Source organism: Scaptodrosophila lebanonensis, unplaced genomic scaffold (assembly GCF_003285725.1).
Source record: "Scaptodrosophila lebanonensis strain 11010-0011.00,11010-0021.00 unplaced genomic scaffold, SlebRS2 tig00000043-arrow-pilon, whole genome shotgun sequence".
In the NCBI taxonomy this organism is placed as follows: domain Eukaryota; kingdom Metazoa; phylum Arthropoda; class Insecta; order Diptera; family Drosophilidae; genus Scaptodrosophila; species Scaptodrosophila lebanonensis.
The window spans coordinates 2,986,098-3,005,436 of NW_022060545.1; the positions used below are offsets into that span (position 1 = coordinate 2,986,098).

Sequence of the window (19,339 nt, forward strand, 5' to 3'; positions counted from 1 at the left end):
TCTTGTGCAGCGTATCATATAGCCTAGAAGTTGGAATCGGAGTCGGAGGCCGTATCTGCATCTGGAACGAGGTCTGGCCAGTTGGCCAGCCAGTTCGCACCCGAATGGGCCACCCACAAGTCAATTTGCACAATGTTTCTAGATTATTTTTGTGATTTTGCAGCCGCTGATTGTTTACTCTGGTGGAAATGTTAATTTTTGGACTTTCGTCTGTGACGGGGAGACTGTTGCTCTGATTTGAATGATTTTGTTTTGAGTTTGAATGGCAGGCGTTGAATGGTTTTATTCTGGTGCTTTTTCTTTCTCTTCGGCACCCGCTTTGAATTTTTTTCCCCCATTTTTGATTATTTGCTTCAGTTGTTCATTCAATTTCCGATTTTTGTTGTTTTTGCCTTTTTCAGATATTGTTCCTCTCGATTGCCTTGCTCATTTGAAAATTGACATTTGGCCAGCCGGGGGAAGCATTTTCGTTTCATTTTAGAGCTTTGCCATAAAATGACGCCAGTGATTTGAATAGACATTGATTTGAATGGACAAATGAACCAAGTGCTGATTATTTCAATTGAAAAACGACTGCCACACAATAACGATTGCATTTAAGAGCTGTAACTTGCACAAAGGAATTAAGACATAAATAGAATTTTAGTTGACTAAAGTGTGGCGGCCATCGAACTTAATTTCTTTAAAAATTATATGCAAGCTTCTGTAAAAAAATGCAATTATTTTATTTACAATTTAAAAAAAAAACCGAAATCCAGTTGCCTTTTGTTGAATGGAAAGTGTGTATGAAAATGTAAATCATTATCATTTCATTTTAGTAGCTAAACATTTCTGAACAAGGAAAAAAGGTAAAGATGTTCAAAGTTGTAGTCGTATTTTGGATACAAAATTTTAGTATTTTGAAGTAGCAGATACCATTGTTTTATAAAAATTTGATAAATGATTCAATTAATTCTCCCACCCAGTCTGAGATTCCAATTTGTTTTTTCAATTTTTGTTCTTTTTAAAATGAGCTTTTTAGTAATTCTATGCTTCTTCTGTCTGTTAACTTTTTCTTTTTTTTATACCCGTTGGCTGTGAAACGGGGTATAGCTAGCCGAAGGGCAAATAATATTCCCCCACCGAGTCCGTGGCGTTTATTAGATATTATTGCAATTTGATTAGATTTCTTCTTCTTAGGCTTTTCTAGCCTATTAAATCTTTTTTATAATTTTTATATGTTTTTCTCCTATGTCGACAGTCAATGTTTCTTGACATAAATATATAAATAATGTACAAAAAATAAATTGTAATCCTATAATAGGATTAGCCATCTGTAGTTTACTATTATAACTCACTTATAGTCCCTCAGAGGTCAGGTAGGTCCTTAGGTATAAGTATTTAAACTGTAGAAGCTTGTAAGCTTGCCTCCGACTTCGAACCAAATAACCTCCCCACACTCAACTCCGTCTAAATTTAATATCATATCGATGTACTAACGAATTTGAACAGCTCTTCATAAGTGTCCACAGTAAATAAACAACAAGCCATCCAATCTATATCAAAAGCAAATAAACACGTGCCCTCCACACCCAATCCCGTTCGCACTCCTGTATCGCAAACGTATCACATTCGCATTCTCGGGTGAAATAAAGTCACAACCGGAGAGACAATTGCGGGTACGGGCACTGAAACGCCGTTCACTGTCTGACCCAATTTAGTTGGATATACTCGTACGTATACGAACCATTTCCAGCATATAGTATACCACTTTTGTATACAAATGTAACTGTAAGCCCACACACAACCCGCTTCCGATCTCAACCCGCTGAGCAGCCCGGGCAATTCTTAATGAAGCAACGCACGTAAACAATAAGCAAACTTTGAAGCGAAAATTTTGCGCAAATAATGTTACATTTCTTTTTTTTTGTAGTTGTTGTTTTTCTTGTTGTTTTTTTTTTTTTGGTCTCTGCTGCAAAAAGACAAGAGACTGGAGAGAATGTACGTGGCGGCATCACGCGCGCCGGCAGGAAGTGGCACGAAGGTCGTACGTTTCCATTGCTGGCGAAACTTTTGGCCCTGTAACAAGTTGTTGGGAATTAGTTGTGAAAAGTGTGGCAACGCAGCCGCTACCACTGCCGCTACCGCTGCCGCAGTCGCTGCTGCTACCTCATTAATTTTCAGGCACAAACGGAAGCGTGCAGCCAGTTTCCGGCTTGCAAAAAGCCAAGCGCATGCCGGAGACAGCGGCAGCTCTAGCTCCACGGTCTTGTCGTGTTGCTTGTGTCAGGTGTGGGGAGGGAAGGGGCACTCAGGCCGGTTCAGCCTTGTGTATTATGTATTTGTACACTTGAATTATAGCAAAATTCTTTGCTACCGAGCATTCTGTTTGTTTGTTTGTTCGCCCGTTGCTTCTCGCCTGCTGCCTCTTAATAAGCAACAACGGTGGCAAAAAACTTTTGAAGTGCGCGAAATATGCGCGCTAGGCACGCGCCCTTGCGGGTCGCCGACCAGGCCCAGGCCCACGCCCAGTCCCAGTCCCATTCCCGGTCTCGGCCACACCAAGCCGAGGGCACTAATGTAGGGCAACGGCAACAGCTGATGCAGCCTCCAATTCGGTTGGTCCGCCTTTCGCCGTTCGCCTTCCGCCTTCGATCCGCTGTGTGACTTGGAACAATGAATACGAAATTAATGTAGGTCGAAATGGCAGGCAAGCATGTGCTTGAAATAGATTAATTAGTTAATTGGGTTGGAAACTAAATGTGCAAAGCAAATTTGTTTAACCTATGGAGCTGGCTGCGGCAGTGGTGGCGCGACCCTAGTGCCTATTTTTCTGGTTTTCTCTGAAAATTGCGTTACGCAATTTTAGGAAAGTTAAAAGGCCGTGGCTTGAGTTAAGCCATTTGAGTTTACAATTTATTTAATAGCAACATAAGTCTGTTATTAATATCAGAAAAATTAAAGTTAAATCAAACTTAAATGCTATCATAAAAAAACTTAAATTGAATTTAAATGTGTAAAAACATTCATGTTTATTTTATTTTTAAAAAATGCCAATTGTGAGCCCTGTGTTGTACAGACAGTTATTGTAGCATAACTATCAGAAATTGATTTATTAAATTGTTGGGAATAAAACTGAAAATATTTTAAAAATTTCTATATTCTTTTCATAAATACTAATGAAAAAGTGTCTTTTAAAATTGGTTTTCATGGTTCAGCTAGGCACTTGAATAGTCAGAAAAGCAGTTTTCGTTTTATGTGCTCGATCTTATCCTTTCTAAGGTCCGTTGTAAGTTTTCAGCTTTCTGCAGCACAACAATTTCCATTCTAATTCTAGTTAGCCTTATTATTTCTCTAGCGGTCCGTTCTCCTTTCATTACCGTATAAATGATAGTTCTCTGATAATCTAACGCGTACATATGAATATGAATTGAAGGTGGTGAGGCCGGATTACATAAAGTATGATAAGATAAGTCGATATTTCCAAGTACAAACAAACAAATTTGATTCTACTAATGCACACATACTATAAACAGAATTCTCACGTAAAATTGTGATATATATCTGTACAGGGTGCGCCATCTTTTATGTCGGAATGCAAACATTGAATATCCTTGAAAATAAACAACCGATTTTCAAGTATGAGATATTTTTATTTAATTTGTTTCTGTACAATTTTTTGAACTGAGGTTTTCAACACTGGTCTACTCAAGTCAATCGGTTCACTAATGACAAAGTTATTCAATATCTACATACCGACATAAAAGATGGCGCACCCTGTACCTAAACTTATGCCTATTTGTATTAAATATATGTATTTTATTTTATTATTTTCAATTAATTAGTTTCATTAAAATATGTAACAAAGAAACATATTTTGTTTGCCATTCTTGTATTTGTGCACAAATTATTTTAAAACTTATATTTTAGCATTTGAAACAATTTCTATCAGGTATTTTCTTTCTTGCTAGACTAATCTTGTAGTATTTAATATATATACGTATGTTGCAATTGTTGTAAATTCTTGTTAAATAATCAATTGTTCGTGCATTCGACGAGTCGAGTATGTTATTTTTAAATAAACAATTTTTATAAAATATGCAAGTAGTATTTATTATTTAATAAAATTGAAAGTTTTTTGCCTTTATACAACTATACATACAATATTGGTCATTTGTTGTGAATTTCTCACATCAATGGCTTTGCTCGTAATCCCTTTGGCCTTTGCTTCAGAATTTGCGATGCAATCTTTTTCATTTTTGTTGCCTCAAAATTTGCATAAGCTTGGTATACTATGTATATACTATGCGAAATCATATCAACACACATCTGCATATGTGTGTGTACTTGTATATGTATATGAGAAAGCGCATATTTCATCACCAAATCCTTTTTAAACTAGTCTGCTACAGTTTCTTTGTTTTCGTTGGTAAATAGCCTTGGAATAGCAGCATGCCAAGAGCCAAACATACTGGCAAGAACTCATACTTAGGAGTATAAATATATGTATGTTTGTATGTCTGTTCATTGCATTTGTTGTGCTTGGATGACAAAAAGAAAATATACATACACAGTCTGCAGGAGTTGGTGGTGGTGCTGAAAAATTGTGCACTTGTTTGTTTGTCAACCAAAATCCTTTGCAGTCCTTTGTGGCCTCGCCTGCCTGCATATGTTGTCAACGCTAATCAAGCGCACATATGATAAACAGACCGACGCTATGAAAACAGCAACAACAATAGCAACAGCAACAACAACAACAACAAAAGTGGCTCTATCCTTGCAAACTTATGCAATTGTATTTGTTTAGCCAGGCAGCGGATTGCCAGCCTCTACTTACGAGCCAGCCGCCTGAGGCGTCAGCTTATGCCTGCAGGCCATGGCTGCTTCCTCATCTTGGACTCCTCGTCCTCCGGCTTGTCATCGGCAACGTTTCCAACTGCGGGTCTGGGCCAGTTAGTTGCATTGTTTGCATTGCTGCATTTCTTTCTTTCGCCCTTCCCCCGCCGTCCCTCGCCCTCGCCGTTGCGCTTGATATCTTGTCCTTTTGTTGTGGCAGGCTCAAAACTTTCTGCACAATTTCACAGGCATTTCAGCTCATTCTTTATCTGCACACGCACACGCACACGCATTCAACTGTGCTTGTATGTAGGTATGATTGTGAGTAGTTGGTGCGTTTCATGCCCTTTGATTGATTTATGTTATGTAATGGCATTAAAATTATATGCAAATTTTAACATTCAACATCCAACATTTCTGCAGAATTTATTCTCTGCCTCTGCAGTCCTTTCTTGGGAATGCCTTTGAAGCAGAAAGTTGGTCTTGAGACGTTTTTACATGCAGACACACATACACACATACAAAGCTGACATAGTATAAACTACTAACTACAGTAACATTTTATTATGTCACTATGTCACACACACACACACACACATACACACGCTCCGGGAGACACACGCACACACATACACACACCAGTTGACATGTTGACATGCTAAAGAGCGTGTAAGTGAAGTGTGATGGAGGCATGGAGATAAGCACTGAGGAAACCAAAGTATGTAGTCAGGCATTGTTTCTGCCACAGCTTCCTGGCTCTATAGTATACTTTTTAGTTACTTGGCAAAAAGAATAATAGCTACAACAACAAATACTACAACTACTACTACTATAACAAAGCGTACAACTTTTTCTAGGCACGCCTCGCTCGCACACTTTGGCGTTTTAAAACCTGAGCTTGATGTCTGCGCAAGATGGAATTTTTAATGAATTTACTTTTAGTTTTCTATCTACAACCACATGCACATACACATGCACATGCACACTTGTGAGAATGACAGCATCTCTACATATTTTCTTAGAAAATATATTAAAACTGGGGAAGCTTATGGCTGAACAAAGTGAAAGGTGTAAATTTGTTTATAAAAGGCGACTTCTGCTTCAGCAGTTTAGCTTTTTATGCTATTAAGTAACTGGCTTGATGATGTACAAGATAAACAATGACAGCAGACAGGAGACCGAAGACAGGACCATGTTGTCGAGCATGGATATTCATAGACTCCGGGGCACACTCAATATACTCGCAGGTATTGCTGCAATACGCTTCACTGAAATTGAACAGGACAACTCAAGTGATGTGTATTTAATTTGCATTGTAACAGGAGCATATCGTACTAAGGTGTCTTTAGAGAAATAAAATATTAGATATATATACGTATCTATTCAAATATGTCTTTGCGCAGCAATAATACAACTTTTGTTAAATACTCTAAAGACAGAGTTCTTCGAAAAACTAAACATTATTGACAATTTGTAAGTTGCATTGGTGCTGCGAACTTAAATCGATTGACATGATTAGTAAGGAGTTTGAAAAGCTGTCTTGTGCTTAAATCAGATTTTAATTAACTGGTTTGCAGAATATATAGATATAAATCGAGTGATTCAAGATATGGAAAATGCATTAATAACAATATAAGCCCCAACTACCAGAACAATGAACAGAGCTCCCTATCGCCTGTTTCGTGTTTCATTGTACGTGTTTGTTTGTTTCTTTCGTTTATTTTGGTTAATTAATATTGAATAATTAGTAAATAAAGTGACGTGAAAATGATATCAGCACCAATTAAACTTGTTGTAATCAAAAAGTAATTTAAATGTAACTGTCACCCAATTATCCTTTTATTTATTAGCTGCAATGTCTACCTATGTTTGGTGTCCCTGATGTATTGTCATCAATTGCAGTAATTAAGTGCAATTAAATAATGCCAACTCGTTTAAATCATAAGCATAAATTAAACCCGTCTATATGCCAATGTCTTTTCTTTATTATGATTTCCTAAGCGAAGCAACTCAACTTCCTTTCAAAAGTTACAGCGGTTTTTTTCCAAAAACCCATTTCCCCCCATCCAAGACAGCGTCATAAATCTAAACTACAATCTTCGAAAAGCGCCCAACTTAAACTTATGTTTAAGTTTAAATTAGTCGAAAGCTAATTAACGATAAGCGTTCAGGGCTCAGCGTTGGGCGATGCCGTTTCGCGTTTGCCGTTTAACGTTTGTCTGGCCTCCGGCTTGAAGCGCACAAAGTTTTCGAGAAACTTTTAATGCATTATCGAATGACTTTGGCCCAGACTTGGTGTAAGTGCTTATTATCGAGGCATCTATTTCAATTTCCTGCAGCAATTAGAGGCGCACGTGAAAAGCTAGTTGGAAAATGACGTACTTTCTTTGAAACTCAATCCAACGAATACGACGATGGCGTCGCCTTTTCCGACGCCCACATAGTCTGACCTTTTGGCTCATGCGGTTCAAAGGCGACTGTTTGACTTGTGTTGCACGTTGGCGTGCTGCTCATTTCAAGCGACCAGGGGAAATTGTACTCGATTTTCCCGGGAGTCAACAAGCGAGAGCGCACAAGCGCTCGGAAAAATCGCACTACTCGAGCACGAAAATTTCCCAATTTGAGTGAAAGAGAGCGAGAGCGAGAGAGAGAGTTCAGCTTTCGAATGTGGCATGAGTGGCAAGTCGAAAAACCGGTTTTGAGTGTCTTTGCTTTGTTTCTGTGAGCGAGCATGTGGCATGTTAAGAAATGCATTGTTCCACTTTTTAAAGAAGAAGCATACTTGGCACGTTTTTTTGGTCAGCCAACCAACCAACCTACTGAGCTCTAGCTCTGGTGCCTCGAGTTTATGGTCAGCTTGCCGTTAAGCATGGCTCGAAATGAAGCGTGTCGTGTTCGTGCTGTTTTCCTCTGGCAAAGGGCAGCCGGCAGCACACTCAGCATCCACAGCAGTCGGCAGAGCAGCGCTGCGACAGAGTTCTGCCCCCAGGGACCCATAATGGGGCAGAGATTTCAGTTGTAGTTGCAGTTTTTTGGGGGCCAACACTTTGGGGCTATCTTAATTCTGGCATGAAATACGCGCATTTAGATAAGCTGTTAAATGGCTTAACTTTCAACTTGCCATCATTATGACTAACTCAGTAAAATAGATAATTGGGACAGGCATGCCGATGTCTACAAGTACACTAAGACTCATTCATTACTAACATACAAGTATGTAGTAAATAGAAACCTCTAAGAATATAGGACGATTGTATACATAAATAAGGCATAGCCATGTGAATACTTCAAACTAAATCTATTACTAATGAGAAGATCAAACATGCTGGTGAACTCAGTATTTAGCACTTCTCCAGAGTGTCTTATGCTCCAGTTCGTTGATCCAATACCATTTAGCACCAAACTGTCACTCAGAGATTCCCGGAATTCGCAGTCGACTAATAAATAGTTGATCATTTTACTGCTGATAATCGACTATACTAGTCAGTACTAGTGGGTACAATTATTGAATGCCAGCGGTCCTTTTAGAAGTTTAATTACTATTAACAACCGTAGAGAAGTAAAAAAAACATGACACTTAAGGAGTATCTAATTAAATGAAATGTTTCAAACTAATGACACGACTGGTTTTAAAATAATTCAGTACATAAATTTCTAAAAATATTTCTAAAGAAGTACTTAAACTTTTCGTATTTCTTTAAAATTATATATTTTTGAGCTTTCAAACCAGCAACAATTCGTAACTTTTTAAGTTTCGTTTTAAGAATTTCTTTTACAAATAGAAGCACAATAATTTCGGTGTTTTTGTTGACTCAGGCTTTGTGTCACGAATGGCCCGGAACACAAAAGAAAAACTATGTAGCATAAATCCATAATGCGGCGTAACGAAGCAAGCTCAAGTTTATCGAATGCTCGCCTCATTATGTGTGCAAAAAGAACTTTGTGTTGAAATTCGGTCGAGATGAAAAACAAAGGAAAACTTTAAAGGAAAATGCGTCAATTGAACGTGACTTCAGTTTTTGTTATTTTTTGCATGCCACGAAGTTGAAGTTTCCGTTTCAAAAGCCTCTGTGTGTCGGGTCCCGGCGACACATTGGTCAGAAACTGGGTCAGCGTCAGAGCAGGACGATGAAGACGATGAGAACGTTGAAAATTTAAGAAAAAGCATATTGAAATTGTTCTTATGTTTAAGCAGCAGGCGCAAGGATGCGCTAAAGCCACCAACACGTGACCGGAGCAACAACATGCCTTGAGACCATTTGAGTCAAATGAATGAGTGAGTGAATGAGTTAGTGAGTGTTGAAAATTTCCCACCACATGTCTTCATACTCAGCTGGCTGGCTGGCTGACTGGCTGGTCGTCCGTTTCGTCGCTTCGTCGCAACTCGAGGCGGGCGGCGCATGCAACAAACGGCCAGTTAGTCAACAACGAACTGTCGAAGCGAACGGACGCAGATCGCGCACCAAATCGCAGTCAGAAATATATATACGCGCACATATATGTACGTATATTTGCGTGTCTTCGTCGTCTTTGTTGGTGGGAGCGTCACGCGTGTGTTCAAGTGTCAGAGTGCTTCACCAAAAATAAACAAATCAAAAAATAAATAAGAGAAGTAACGAAAACGAAAATCAAAAGTTAAATAAAAAGGAAAACCCAAAAAATGTCGCCAATTCTCTTGACAACAACGACACAAGCAGCCACAGCCACAGTCACTGAGGATTATGCTGCAATGGAAACAACAACGTTGGCATCCTCAACATCTGAGCTCTATGCCGACTATATTGCCGCACCGGCTAGCAGCATGAGTCCTGCAGCCATTGCGGAGCACATGCAACAAAACCAAATCACCTTTGAGATACCCACGGCCCACGATCTCCGACACATTGATGCCCTCCACTCGTTCAATGCACTGTTGCAGCGCATCGGCAATGCAGTGGCCTACGACACATCCTCGTCGCTATCATCGGCCGGTGGACATGTGCCCTGGTCCCATGACTCCACAATTACCACCGAACAGCTGTCGAAATCAGTGGTCCTCGATCTGGCCGACTTGCGTGAGCATAATGCCAGCTCCAGTGACTCATCATCAGGCTCGTCCTGGGAGCAAATCTTCGGCGATGCGGACATGCACGCCATTATTAACTATCTGTGGATTGGTGTGGTCACATCTCTGGTGGTGCTGTCCCTCATCTTTATAGTGTTCAGCTGTTACTTCTATCGCAAGTTTCGCACATGGAAAAAATGCAGTAAGTACTAGTGGTTATACGAAACATTTATATATTTTCCCTTTTCGACACACACGCACACACACTGTTATGACTTTAATAAAAATGTGCGGCCTTATCAACGGCAATTTATCCAGCTGTTGTCTGCAACAGTCTGTCTGTGTTTTTGTGGCCCGCTTTACGCCTTTAGCCCGGCTAAACAATATAAAATGCAGAGCCCCAAAAGCCGTTCCCTGCTCTCCACCAGTTAGCAGCCAGCAGCCAACCAACTGCCAAACTGCCAACTGGATCGTAAATTTTTGCGCGCGCCTCGCAAATGTCAGCGTAACGCCGCATTGCGTGCCATCTCATGGCGTTGTAATTTTAGATACACAAGTTTATTATGCCACAAAATATATGTGCAGCATATTTATAATATTAAATTGACTTGGCCTCTGGCAGCAGTCCACAAACCCCATCCCGACCATTCATTTTATGCGTGCGATAATGTAGCGTAAAATGCTTTGAATTTGTTGTCGGATTGTTCCGAAAATTCCTGGCCAAAACGAATTCGTAATTGATGGGCAAGAAGCTGAAAAGTTTTGCACAGACGACCACCAAATGAATTAGAATAAAGGATAAATGTCATATTTAAAGCTTAAAAGCTGAATTATTAAAATTATTTAAAGAACTGTTCTCTAATCAACGAATATCTTTGTGTATAACGATAACTAATTCCAGACGCATTTTCAAAACTAGAATATACTCCTACATATGTAGTTGATTCTACTAAGCAGCCTACTCACTAATATATGCGACTAATTAACTCCTCTGCCCTTTTAAAGCATTTCTAAAATTTTTAGTGCAACTTTGCCGAGAACAAAGAAAATCTTGAATCACCACATTGCTGCTAGAAAGCAAACTTCCTTACGACACAGACACTCCCCCGCACTAAACACTTAGCTGCTGAAAAGCTGTAGCTCCTAAATCAACTAGTTGGCCAAAAGAAAGGTTTACTGTAAGAGTTGAGCAACATAAATGTTAACGAAACCAACAAGAATACAATACAAAAAAAAATAAAAAGTAGGAAAAACCTGTTGCTGTTTGCACAAAAACTACACAAAGTGTGCGTTGTAAGCCCCAGAAGCAAATCTTAAAATAAATCATATGCTTGGCCACTTTACACATAATTACGGGCACAAAACACACACACACACACCCACACACAAGCAAGAGACAGACGCAGTCATGCAGGACACGCTTGTAGTTTAGCCACAACAAGCTTGCAGCTTTGCCAGCAACAATAACAACAGCAGAAGCAGAAGTAGTAGCAGCAGCGGCAGCAGCAAGTACAACAACAACAGCAAGTCTCAACTCAAGTGTCAAACTTTTTACAGACCAATTTAGCCAAATGATTTATTTAGGCCAAAAGCAAAGTAAAAATGTTGTATAGCTCTGCGCATTAAAGTCTTCGTTCGTTCGTTCGTTCGTTTGTTTGTTAGTCAACTGTTGTTGTTGTTGTTGTTGTTGTACTTGTTGTTGGTGCAATGCGCAAAAGTACGGCTAACTCAACTGTCAAACTGTCAATTTTGTGCTAACGAGCCTTAAAAACTTTTACCCATCATTACATGTGAGCTTCTGTTGTCGTTGCTGTTGTTTTTGTTGCTGCTCTTGTTGGCTCTTTTGGGGTCGTAGTACTACGTAAAATATCAATTTCGGCGTAAAACGTACAATATGTGTAGCATGCTTTTGGGCGTGTGCGTCTAATTAGTTTCGTTAGCTGTTGCTGCTTTGCTTCGTTTTTTTATCGTTTTTTTTTTCCTTTCTATTTGGTTGGTTTGGCCTGCGGCCTAGCCTATATTGATAGTTGTAGTTGCCAGGCTGCCTTTTCTACCTGTACGAGTGTACGTAAGTGAGTGTGTGTCTGTGTGTGTGTGTGTCTATCTGTCTGTTTGCTGGTGTACGTGTGTCATTTATAATTACGCAACTTGGCTTAAGTTTTAGTAGCACGCTTTTATGCGTTTAATGCGCGCTACGTGTGTGTCTTCTTGTATGTGTGTGTGTGTGTATGTGTGTATGTGTGTGTGTGCGTGTGGTCTGTTTACCTTATAAATGCTTAACGAGGCTGTGTTGGTGCCATAGCCTACAGTTTATTTATTAAACTGTCGCACAAGCAGCCAAGCAAACACACAGAGACTCGCACTCGCACTCACACACGCACTTAACATAGTTACCGCAAACCTGCAGTTCCTAAAAGTTGAAAATTTTCACCTTTCTACACTGGCCACCACTCGTTAAGTTTTATAACATATTTATTGCAGTATATATTTTTATAATTATTTCTCAAACACTCTTCCTTACTGAAAACAAATCTAGTAGTTTTAAAACATTTATTGCAGTAGATGACTTTATATTTATTTATGAAATCATTTTCCTTACTGAAGACTGATCTAGAAAAAAATATCTGTTTTAAAATATATTTTCAACAAGTCTTCTCTTCAGTTTCAAGTTGAAAGCAAGAAAGACTGTTTTAAATAATCAAAACATTTTTAATTGTACTATTTAAGTCATTTGAACCAAAAGGATAGCATGTCGGTGCTAGTTTGAAAGTACTGCAGGGTAGTTACTCGGACAAACTTTGGCAGCAGAGCCGGTGCGGTGCCTCAGCTTGTTATCAATTAGTGCAGCATACAACTGAATTTATTAACAGATACACACACTCAGACACACACACACACACACACACACTGGAAATCCTCTACGAGTATGTCTGCCATAGCCAGGCTTGTAAATTAAGGCAGTTGGCCAGCATCACCATCTTCTTGGCATGCGCCATGCTGGTGTCTCTGCCACTGTTTATTATGTTGTATAGGTTCTGCATAATTTAGTTGCGTAAAAATGTAATTAAGCGTAGCATATTTGCCTTGGCCAGAAAAACCGAGCAGCAAGAGCAAACTTTGTGCTCAAGTTTCTGTTAGCCGCTTGGTCTTTTCAATTTTTAATGGCTTTTTGCCGAGCTGGTCAAAATGCTGCTGGCGATGTTTTCGGTTTGCCTCACTAGCTAGCTACATTTTCACATATTTTTAAATGTTTTTTTTTTTTTTTTTTGTATTTTCTAGCTTTTAGTTTTTAGTTTGCCAAACCGTAATTGAGTGTTGCAATTAACAAGAGTGTTTTGTTTTTACCCAAATAGAGTTAAGTGTGGCAGAGATGCTTGGGGCGCTGAATTTGACTCTGTCAGAATTGTAATAACCAAGATTTGAAAATGAGTTTTATGCACCGGACTCTGCTTGGAATTTGTTGTCTAGCTTACTCAAAAATAAATAAATCACAAAGCCGATTGCAATGGAAGAATAATAAAAAATTCTTACCTTAGAAGATTTTGTAGCCAACTTCTACTGTAATTTGAAAATATTTCACAGCGCTAGTGCGTGGCATTGTCTTTTGTTGCTGTTGCTGTTCTTTCTTTGCCCCGTGGCTGATGTCGGCAACTGTTTTCGTTATGAGTTTCAATTTAATTACAAACGCTAATTTCAGCAGCTGCTTTTGTGCCTCGTTCTGCCGGCAGGTAATTAAAGCAACATGAATGGTAGTGTGAACTAGAAATGAGCCTCGGCTCTTTAATAATCATTTTAAATTGCTCGTCTCTGCCTGCCCATACACGCTAATCAATTAATTGAAAATCCCGCTGAAGTTGCTCAATCATCGACATATCGAAATGAAATCAACTCATGTGCACGCGCCCGATATCAATACAAATAATGGGTTGCAGACACCTGATCTATGAGGAGATGGAGAGGAGTTCGTCGCTGGGCGCGTTAAAAAATTAACAGACATTTATGAAAAATGACAAAATGAATAAAACGAAAAAATGTTGCAGTCGGCAATGAATTTAAATTGTTGCATATATTTGGTCGGGTTGCACATGCGACCAAACAAAAGGCAACAAATGGCGTGCTAATTTTTTTCCACACACAGATCCCTTCCCTGCTTTGCTTCCTCAGTCTCCTGCACTGTTGCTCTGGCACTCCATGCAAGTCCACATACATACTTCAGTGAGTTGCTGCAGTCAGCAACTGTAAAGGACGACAGTCACTATTTTTTTTGCCTTTGCCTTTTTTTACTGACTCCAGACAACCCTGCAAACATTTTCCCTTACAGAAGTTCAAATGTAATTTGGATTAACTGCAGAATTCCAGAATTGTAAAATGAAGTTTATATTCTTGATGAGATTTGCATTTGAAAAACATCTCTCTAACTAGAAGCTACTTAGATCTCTATAAGAAATATATAGAAATGGTGTCATTAGCTTTTAGAAATAATCAATTCAGCTGTAAAGTAAATTTACTCAGTTTATTCTTTCAATCATCTATGAAATTTAGATGCTCCCCAAAATGTTTCCAGGGTACACTCGTTTTCGAATGCTTGTATGTGTGCTTGTGTGTGTATGTGTGTGTATTTTCCTGCATTACATAAAATATGAAGCCCGCAGCATGTGTGTGTGTGCCTGCACTTGCCTTGCCGGCAGTTGCCTGTCTATCAAAAATGAAACAAAAGTCAAATGGGCGTCCAGCTGCCCAAATATATGTGCTACAGTTATAATAATAAATCAACAACTGCTGCCAACAGGGCTGCTGTTGCTGCTGCTGCTGCTGCTGCTGCTGCTTCTGCTGCTTCTGCTGCTACTGTGTTTTAATATTGTAATGCGCAAATTTTTCAACAGGCTCAGCCACTACCACCCCCCTTCCTCGGCTTTCAGTTGCCGGTTTTTAATTGAAAAGCATTTGTGCATATTTGCACATGCAATTTCTAGTGTGCAACAGAAAAACATAAACGTTCGCATAAAAATTGCATATAAAAAATCTTGCAGTATTTGTTTATGAGTGTGTGGACATTTTTTATATCGTTTGAGCATCAAATTAAATTAAATAAAATAAAGCCCACGTTTATTTATTAAATGCAGTTTAAATTGCATTTAATAACAACACAAAATGCTCTCATGTCGCAACTGTGATTTCAAATTCATTTTTACCTGAAAAACGCGATATTTGTTTTAGAAAAAGAACATCAAATCATGTTATGAAATATGAATACTTGTAATTCTTAAATTCATATTGTATGCTTTTTATTCATTTGATTAAAATCCAAAATATGTTGTAAATATTTAAAAACCATGAGTAAAATAAAGTAAGCAGAACACTTTCAATAAATGCTGAAAAAAATTCACATTTTTAATGGTCAATAAAACAAATGTAATATAACATATATTAACTTTTATGCAATCAATCTATTATTGAAGCTTTCCTATGAGTTCGAATGATTATTTTAAAACGTTTTCAATTATTTTCTGAACTTAATTCAGAAGTAATATACAAATCAAATTCTCTTTTATTTTCAACACTTACATAGTCTTTCATTTATTGTTGGTTTATTTATTTTTGTCACTCTACCAAGTTAAATTGAATTTTAATTGTTGTGCTTTTGTTGCTCGCAATTATCTATCCCCAGAATGGAATTTGTTTTGTCTGCCGGCACCATTTTGCAATTTTCATGTTAATTTAATTTAGTTTAAAATTACATTTTTCAGTGCCTTGCACATGTTGCACACCGCCAGCCATAATACAACGCAGGCACATTCACAATTGAAAACACACACACACACACACATGCAGAGAGAGAAAGAGAGAGAAACACGGCCGCACACATTCAGATGCAGACGAGTGTGTCGCTCGCTTTTATTTCATTTCATTTTTGCATACATACTCGTACTCCTACCTACTACTATTTTATTTTATTCCATTCCATTCCATTTTTTGCCATACGCGCACTTCCTGTGCGTTATTGCTGGCGGTGTTGTTGTTGCTGCGGGCATTGCTGACGGCTGGCTCTAGAATTTAAGTGTTGTTGCTGTCTCTGCTGCGACCCCAGTCAGACGCGTTTCCGGTCAGCACAAAAGTTGTGCATGTTTGCGCTTTTCTTCAGCCTTGCTGCTGTTGATCGCCAGCTTTTTATGCCTTTTCAATATGGCCATGTCAGAAGTTCAAGCGTGTGCTTGGCGCCCTTTACGCTAAATTGAATTTAATGTGAAAATGCGAGCCGGGACGCGCCTCGCCGCCTTCTGGCAATTTGCACTTTGACAATGAACGAACTAACTTGATGTCATGCTTCGCTCTCTCCCTCTCTCTCTGTCTCTCTCTTTGGTCCTTTGCTGTGCTGCTAACAAGTCCCCTTTGTGAGGCTAACAAAAAACATATAATGAGACACTCAACAAAGCACAAGAGTTGTCAAACTTTTGACAGTTGTTGGCCATGCTTGATTGAAGGCAGCGAAGGGAGGGAGCGAGCGAGGCAGAAACTTTGCTGCTGACAGCCACTTAGCAACATGCATTCGAACACTACCAGCCACAAGTATTGCTACAAATCTAAGGTTCTTAGAAATAGTGAAAGGGTAAAATATATAATATTAAATTGGTGTTCATAAAATTCATCTCTGTATGCCTTTCTTAGACTAACACCAAGGCTTTGGTTAAATTCTACATAAAAGTTAACAGTGTGTAAATACATTTAGCGTTTAGTGTACGTTTTATTTCCTACAATCACTACAATGCATTCTCTTTTTATTTGTTCCACTTGCAGATAAGGACATACGTGCACAAATACATGGCTCTGACTCCTCCTATTCCTCGCACCTGGTCAGCTGTGACAGGAGTCTGCTGCAGCCCACAGTGGCGGGAGCTAGCGCAGGTGCTGGTGGTGGCGCTGGAGGACTGGGAAATGAGGCAGCCTTCTATCAAATCGAATCACCACCATGTTATACAATTGCCACCGGTTTGCCGAGCTACGATGAGGCATTACATCATCAACCGCGCCATTTTGCTTATGGCATGAAATTTATGTATCCCAGCCTGGCAGCCGTGCATCATCATCATCATCATGCGTGCAGTGCAGTGGCCGCCAGCCAGGCAGCCATTTCGAATTGGGAAAAGGACGAACTGCAGCGTCAGAATAAACTGCAAAAGTGCAAACTGTCAACAACAGCGACAGAGATGGTCACAGAGGCGGGGCCGGAGACAGAGACAGGGGGAAAAAGGCCAGCACCCGCTGCCATTTGCATTAACATGCCCACAGACGATGTGGAGCAGCAGTTGAATGGAGGCAGCAGCAGCAGCAGCAGCAGCAGCAGCAGCAACAACAATGTGGTGGGAACAACAACCACAGCGACCAGCAGCCGCAGTCCGATGCAAAGTTTGTTGCCTGCCGCTGCTGCTGACGATGATTGTGCCTCATTGGTTGTTGTTGTTGCCGCGTGATTGCCTACCAACTAAAGTGCCTCATCAGAGGGCATCATCAGGGCGGGCGGGAGATAAAGGGTTTTAGTCACTTTGTATTAAGCGCTTGTAAATACACACACCTACACACACACACACACACTCGCATAGTTGCGTCGTCTGTCTGTCAGTCGCGCTTTTGTCCCAACTGCTGGTTAACTTCGAGACTTAAACTACGTGTTCTCATTAAATGTACGCCGACAACATTAAGTTAAAGTACTAAACTCTCCATCTTCTTCCTCTGCACTGTGTAAATGATTTAATTTTGTTTTTAAATTATTTGTTATTATCGCAAGACTGAGTATTATTATTTATTATGTACTGTATATAGAAATCAGTAATTTAGAAAATGTCTATACATTAAGATTACCTTTTAAGAGAAAGAGAGAGAACTGCAAAAATATAAACAAAACTAATAATCGAAAACTAAACATAAACACCACACTCTTTTTATTTCAAAACTTGATTTATGTTACTTGATTTTTGAAAAGTTCCACTAATTTTTTTCTTTACAACTCCTGAAATTATTCAACACTCTGGGGGTTCTTTCAAAAAACATTGAATTTCAATAAACAATCGTTAATGCAACGATTTTTTCCAATAGGAAAAGCAAATATGTGCAAGCATTCAACAAACAGAGTTCGTCCGCTCGTATTTCCTTTAGTGTGGAATTTCCTTTTTTTTTTAAATATAAGTATATAATATTTGCTTTAAAATTTGAATTATGTGCGACTCTTTTTTTTCCTGATCAAGTTTTGCTCATAGCGTTATAATTTGACAATTTATGAACAAAAAAAAAAAAAAATAGCACAGCTTGTTATCAGCATTTTTACACCATTTTCCCACATATTCTATTCTTCAATATCTTCGAGACCAATGAAAATTATTTGTATGAAATAAGCAGCTCTGCTCAATAAGTAGAAACTCAGATTATCCAATACCATCTAACAGATATTGCATTTTTATCTGCAAGTGTATATTTTCAACATTCGTTTGCTTACGTGTCGTATCCTGCTTATAAATGGTCATATTTTTCCACATTTTTTCACATTTTCCGCTGTAGACTTTCACTGCAAGACTGATTGCACAATTTTTTAATCCTTCAAATGCCTGGGTATAGAACTGTTTGGGTTCTCTGTTCAAATTGTGTACGTGACTGCCACTCTGCCAACCGAGATTAGGTCAATGTTCTGCTGCATTCGAGTTCTCACCGGAACGTGTTTAAGTGAAAGGATTTACGATTTTCCCTGCAGTGCACAATAAGAGCTTTAAAGTGTCCTGTTTTGTGTGGAACAGTTGGAAATCACGATTCATAACAGACAAAGGATAGACAAAACACCTTTCGTATTTTTAGAGAAAAATAAAATAATACCTTAACTGCTTGTAAAATTTCAACAATTCCTAGAATGAAACTAATTGAATATCTTTAATTGTCTATTTTTATTTTGTTTGTCGTCGGCATCTCAAAATCATGGAACTAAGTTACTGAATTCGTAATCACTTAGCATAAACTAGTACTTATTACAAAATGAATAGCTTGTAAAGAAACTACTGCGCAGCTCCTTGGTAACAATAATTGTTATATTCAGGATGCATTCCCAAGTTTGGCATCGAATTTAAACTAATAAAATAAAACAATAGAAGCACCAATTGATAGAGCACATAACTAAAGTTAGGCACAGGCCACGTCTAAATGCTAATCCTTAATGTTGCAGTTACTACGACAGTGGAACTTGGCAAACAAACAAAAGATATGTATAAAGATTATTATATGATACAAATATTTAAATGGAAATTTAAAAGCCTATATAGCTCACAATAAGTAAATATGTCTAATATGAAGAATAAATGCAAAAAGAATTAAAAATTTAATATGCAAAGATACCAAAATGATAATGATTTCTTTTCTATTCCAAATACGATTTAAGAGGTAAGTTTTATGTGATTTGTGTAAATAATTAATGGTCAAAGAAAGTAAAATGAATCATAAGTC

General features: G+C 38.6%; 1 protein-coding gene across 1 annotated transcript; it reads left to right on the plus strand.

The window, feature by feature from the left end:
* The first annotated feature begins 9,356 nt into the window (after positions 1 to 9,356).
* Positions 9,357 to 17,737, plus strand: LOC115622187 (protein commissureless 1). Its single transcript, XM_030516078.1, has 2 exons — positions 9,357 to 10,061; positions 16,655 to 17,737. Exons 1-2 carry the CDS (start codon positions 9,476 to 9,478, stop codon positions 17,326 to 17,328), a joined length of 1,260 nt encoding a protein of 419 aa, XP_030371938.1. The 5' UTR covers positions 9,357 to 9,475; the 3' UTR covers positions 17,329 to 17,737.
* Positions 17,738 to 19,339: the final 1,602 nt, after the last annotated feature.